The following is a 6,117-nucleotide window of genomic DNA, read 5'->3' as shown; positions in this document are numbered from 1 at the left end:
AATAACAAATTTATAAGTCAAATAAAATGATGATAATCCACAATTTCTAATATGAAATGAATTTATTTTATAAAGAGAGATAATGTAATATTTTTATTAAAAAAAAATAAGGTTATTAAATAAAAATGTTGGTTTAAAAGTATGTAATTTGTAACTTTTGAAACACAACAATAATTCTTAAGATGTAAATTAGTCCACTTATTTCCTAAATAAAATATTATAATAACTTAATAGTCTTGTCAAATTGTCATAACATGAAACTTGACAAAACTTAAAAGATAATATATTTATATGTCACTAAAAAAAAGTAAAAGTAAAAAAAGTAAATGTAGAAGAAAATAATACGGATTGTTGCAACATACAAGGAGCTATATAGTTTTCAACTAAAAATAAAAATATGAAAAAGATGTTCATAAGAATAACCTAAGTCTTACCTTCATATATACTAACTATAAAGAAGATATAGTAGAAGCTTTTTAGGGACCACAAGGCTTGTGGTTCAAGTGTCTAGTTATAGATTGCTACTAACATAACTTCTTAAATGCAAGAAATACATGGCATAAGTTTGAACACCCATATGGTATATCTATAAAAGTCTAAATATCTATGTTGTATCTAAAAAACTTTCTTAAAGCTTTTTAAAAGAGATATTATCTTTCCAACATACTTGTACTTATTTGTACTTACTTCCAAATACTCCTATTTAACTTAATAAGATTGAATATGCCTTATACATATAATTTGGTCTAAACTTACAAATTGGTTTTTTGATGAAATAAAGCCTTTTTTAAGAAATATTTAACACCTCCTATTACTTGATATCACAACAATCTCCCTCAATTTAGTATACATAGTTTTTCTATGGCCACCTTCTCTAATACAATCATTCTAATTCCCTATTTAAGTGCTCTAAATGAAACATCTAATATAACTATATGAAAACAATGCAATGTCAAAAAACTTAAAGACACATTTGAATCTTTAATTAAATATGTTCAAAAGGACATCCTCTTTCTACTTCAAAAGTAAAAGAATAACATATATATATATATATATATATAAGTATTTATTGTCTATAAAATAGTTGTGTTATGTAATTCCAACTAAATGATTCAAGTAAAATAGTTCCCATGATCTAGATAAATTTTTGAATATCCAAACATTCCATGTCATACATGCAATATTATGCAATTCATCACATCAAATCATGGAGATTCAAATTTCAATTAGTTCTCCACTTGCAAGCAAGAACTAAATTAAGTTACTTTGTCACAAGCAGCTACAATCAAATAAGGTTTGAACTGAAAGTGGGGCCAGAGAGAATCATACTCGAGGCCGTTAACCTGAAAATTTGACGATACTGCAATTTATAAAAACATTTATGTTGACGATAACGAAGTACATAATAAAGCAAATGAAAGGAAAATTGATAATAAGTCCAAAAAACGACTAAAACTAGCAGGAATGCAATTCAAACCATCCCCCATAACAAAAAGCTCCAAATCCAACCCCTTGCTACACAGAACAGTACTTTCACCTCCAAACACCGCAACCAAAACTCTCGTTGAAACACAATCCCCACCCCACTAGATGCGCATACCACGGCAACAACAGGCGAACAGCAGCCAACCAATATCACACAACGACAAATCTCATCACCGGAATACACCCATGTATACATAAATATATAAATAAATAAATATATATATATATATATATATATATTCGGCGCGACTGTGTCGTCCGCCAACATCACGCTGTAAACCACAAGCTCCGATCAAGGATCCTTCACCCCAGCAAAATACAGGCGACTCATGCACACATCACTACGTGCAATTTGTTTTTATCACACACATACATCATTTACTGCGACCATATATAATATCTACCAGGCCAAAAATCACTGCCAAAAACCAATGCAAAAAACCAGTGCCAAAAATCACCAACACACGACTCCTGAAGGCAGGTACCACGTACAGAAAAACTTCCAGGCACGACTGTGTCACTTGTCTCAAAGCAACCATGGACCATATTCCCATCATTTCCTTCTACTACCATCCTCTCTAGCCTCATACTCATCAGAACGCTACTAATTAATGCTACACTTCTGTAACACCCATGACAGTAATGCGCATTGCGACTCAGCTTCAAGCGATAGTTCACGTGCATGAATACAGTATTGTAACAGAATCGTTGTTCTTACAATTCCAGGTTCAAATTATTAGAGCCCAAGGGTTCTTTAACATCAACTGAACATGAAAAAAAGCAGCTGAAGTTGCTAAGAACTGTCCTTGTCGACACTAAGGCTTACTGTCTGCATCTCTGCATCGCAGCGGAACGCAACATGCCACTGTGCACACGAGAGAGACCCTTTCCGTCATCCCTAGCAGGATGTAGCGCAACAAACGATCATAAAACTACTTTGAACCTGGCGCTTTGACATGGAACCTCACTCCACCACATGTACTGATCCGGCAGGCATGTTTCGTCCAGTTGCTCGATCCGCAAACATCCCCGCCCCAGCCGGCATCATGCAGCTAATTCAGCTTCAGTTCCTCAGATGATAATGACCCCTGTGCAGGATAGATAGATTTCCCGAATCGGATCATGAGAACGGGCAAGTTAGGAACACCATGATGCCGTGCCGCTGTTGTGACGTGCCAACACCTCCTTGCAGCATTGAGGCAGGAATGAATCGTCCCATAGTCCATGCTGCTGTGCCTCCCAGGTGCCATAGTGTCCAGGTGAAGTTTGCCTTCTGCTCAAATGCTAATTGCGAATGTGTGGTTTCAGGCTTGGGAAATACACTTCTACGTTGTGGTTTCAGGCTTTTGCCAATTGCGAATTTGTGGTTTCAGTCTTTTGCTGATGCTGATATATGTACACATTAGCAGGAAGGGGGGAACGCCAGTCAACTCGGGTTGACTATCGGTAGAATTTAAGTCTGCAGATTGTAGTGTCGGTAGATGTCTGCAGATTGTTGTGTGGGGAGTTTCGTTTCTGTGAATTGTATCGGTAGCGTTGGGAGCAGCGCTCACTCAATCATTGTTCTCGAAGTTCGACCCTCCACCCCCTATCACATGCTCCCATGGAGGTACCGGGTTTCAAGATCGCCATGATGGATTCGCGACTTTTAGCACCCTACCTGATCACTGAAGGTGCCCTGCCATTCAAACAAGTGGGACACTCAGGAACACCGACTTGGCTACGCAGGAGAACCCCCAGACTCAGTTCCGCGGATGAATTGCTCCCAGCGGATTACCATTCGCGGGGCTCAGTGCCGCCTCCCGGGTCTGCCTTGGAATGAACACCCGTTTAGAAAACTCATCCACACAGATCCGATTGCATGCTGTCCTGGTCCATAGCTCTTCATAATCATACCACATATTTATGGGTTTGGGAAACCGTCTATGAGGAATGAGAAATGTGTGAGGGAATGAATTGGGTATAAGCGAATAGATTGCAACTTGGCAACCAAGCTGTCGTGTATCCAGTGGCTTGTGATCGGGTGAATCGTGAGGCCATATATGTCTAAAATGTTGCTAAGATAATAGTACAGCCAATACGATGGATTAATGAATAAAAACCAAAGAATTTGTCAGTTTTAGATCACATGTATGTGACTACTTCAAGTGTTAAGAAGTCTTAATGCATGAGCACCTCTTGGAAGGATGTGCAAAGTGTGCAATTTGCATTAAGGCATTAAGACTTCATATCTATGCAAGCTAATGGTGGGATAATTTCAATTACTTGGTTGTTTTTAAGAAGTCAGGATTCGTCTCTTTTTACTTTGTTACGTTATAGTTTAAAACTTCACTGCAACGTGAAACCCTATCCGCTTTGAATATTGTGTCCTCTTCGAAATAATGTCCAGGTTTTAGAAGAATCAAAAGTTATAACAAAGATGGGAAAGTAAACAGGTGAATTCAACGGATTTACTTGCAGTTTGAATGCTTTCAGGCCTTCTTCCAATGCATTGTTGACATTTCTCTTACGAAAGTACATTGACGACTTCGAATGGGACGTTCGCGTGAAAGGTGTCAGTGATTGATTCATTGTGCTACCACATGTACTTATAGCCTATTATTAATTACGTAATTTCATGAAGGGCGGATCCCATGGAAGTGTTGTTTATAGCTTTTGACATAGGCAAGCAAGGAGAGCAAGTTTTAGGATTTGTTCCAAGTGTTTAAGGATGAGGTTCAAGATTATTCCGAGGGTAGACAACAATGCAACAAGTGAGGAGTATTGGTTGTTTTCTCCATGTGCGACCCAAAAATTGGAACCGACTTGGTATGAAACTTAGGACAAGAACCAGGGTGTACTTCTCAAACAGTGGGAATGCATTCGCGGACTTCCACAATCTAGTCGCCTTCGATCTTCACCGAAACACGTATTTTTAAAGGAGGTTGAAGAGTGATATTACGCGGACGATAATTCTAACATTGGTTCCTCTCTAGACTTCTATATTGTGACTCAGTCACTTATTGAATGACTAAGGGCAACAAGACGTTCGATGATAGTCATAAAGAATATGGCCCAGGTAAAATATCCGATTAGAAAAGCACCACAGCTGGAATGTCTTATCCTTGCTGTGATGTTACTCATCGATCTTAAGGAGCTTCAGCAAGAGCATCAGTGCAAGAAGCATTATTCAAATAAACAAGCAGACAAAATGGACATTAGGTCTGAGGCTGAAAACAGGAATCTTCACTTTTAAAAGGTTAACAAAAAAAGGATCTGCCACAAGCCACAGATGAATTCTAAGCCTTCACTGCAAACTTCCTCTTAGGGAAGTAAGCTTCCTTCTTCTTTTGTTTCTCAGTCTTCATGCTTGCCTACACGTGCACACGAAAAGTTTTAGCACAAAGAGAAACACTTGTCAATCCCTCAGAAGTTGTTGAGGAACTAATACGCACCTCCCCCAAAATAATCGTACCACAATCGCCATCCTTGAAATATTAAAAGCCAAACAATTGGTAGCCTAGGGCTCAAAAACGCACCTGGTGCTTGGTCAGCCTCCTGCGAATAGCGCGAGTTTTCTTCGGGCGCAGGTCAATAGGAATGTACTTCTTCTTGCTGTACGCTTCACGAAGGCTAGCCTTTTGTGTCTGGGAAATGACGGTTAGCACCTGGGCGATTGAAAGCCTAACCACCTTGCTGCACAAATAAAGTTATAATACAATAAGGTAAAAGCTATGCACCCTGGAAAGTTGCAACCAATGGATATCATATAACCTCGGTTTCCTGATTAGGTACACTGCTTGTCTGGATATTGAACCATGACAACTATTTCTGATTGAGAAGAAAGCGGAGACGGATACAATTAAGTCCTAAGAACATTTACAATCAAGTCCTAAGAACCGAAGAAAAGTTACACCGAAAAAGGGGGGGGGGGACGATGACACTAATGTTGAAGGGGACCATTGAATTCTAGAAAGGAAAGGAGATGGAAAACAATGAATGCAAGGATATGGTAAAGACGAAATCAATCTGAAACGATGCAAAAACCATAATAAAAATCGGAAAGAGCAACGCACATCTTGGACAACTTGTTGGGCGCCCCTCCGGTAACCTTGGCCACTCGCAAAGCAGCAAGCTCTGCTTTCAGCTCCTTCAACTGCATTCACAATTGGTAACCTAAGCTGAAGGGTAAAAAACAAAAACACAGCCACACAGCCACACACACTCATATACTTACACAGCCAAAACCCTTGCAACGAAATCGCTCGAACACTTGCAACAATCTATTGGCTACATTAATTCCTCGACATCTTGTAAGTGAGCGCCAAACCATGGACGGAAGACTGGTTTGTAATAACTCTCTAGCGAAGAACTGCACCTGGTTAAGAAGTTCATTCTTGCTCTTGCTACGGAGCTCGTGAACCTTGATCTTGGCTGCGACACATATTTCAAAAAATAAGCAAAGGGCACCTTAAGTCGCATCACCATACCCTAGCCGCATAAACAACTTAAGACAGCTATTTCAAGTGATCACGAAATCTGAAAAAAATGGAGAACACGAGCAAAAGCGCGGTACCGCTTACCCATTGTAATAGAGATTCGGACGCGCAAGGTGGTATGAGAGACGAAGCAGCGGCTAGTGCGACCGCAACA

At 39.4% G+C, this 6,117-nt stretch overlaps 1 protein-coding gene across 1 annotated transcript; it reads right to left on the bottom strand.

Annotated features, from left to right (window-relative positions):
* Positions 1-4,689: 4,689 nt before the first annotated feature.
* On the bottom strand, positions 4,690-6,117 carry LOC112290237 (large ribosomal subunit protein uL29). The gene is made up of 5 exons (XM_024536328.3): positions 6,048-6,117; positions 5,843-5,898; positions 5,541-5,620; positions 5,004-5,160; positions 4,690-4,838 (listed from the first exon to the last, which is right to left on the bottom strand). The coding sequence occupies exons 1-5, from the start codon at positions 6,049-6,051 to the stop codon at positions 4,764-4,766; spliced, it is 372 nt and encodes a 123-aa protein (XP_024392096.1). The 5' UTR covers positions 6,052-6,117; the 3' UTR covers positions 4,690-4,763.

Source organism: Physcomitrium patens, chromosome 13 (assembly GCF_059467195.1).
Source record: "Physcomitrium patens ecotype Gransden chromosome 13, ASM5946719v1, whole genome shotgun sequence".
NCBI classification, from domain to species: Eukaryota; Viridiplantae; Streptophyta; class Bryopsida; order Funariales; family Funariaceae; genus Physcomitrium; species Physcomitrium patens.
Note: the sequence above shows the minus strand (reverse complement) of the source record. Positions and strands in the feature narration are given on the sequence as shown.

Coding starts and splice junctions, on each gene's coding strand:
- LOC112290237 (XM_024536328.3), bottom strand. Junction 5,621..5,842: donor AGAATGAACTTCTTAACCAG/GTGCAGTTCTTC, acceptor TTGTGAATGCAG/TTGAAGGAGCTGAAAGCAGA. Junction 4,839..5,003: donor GGAGGCTGACCAAGCACCAG/GTGCGTTTTTGA, acceptor GTGCACGTGTAG/GCAAGCATGAAGACTGAGAA.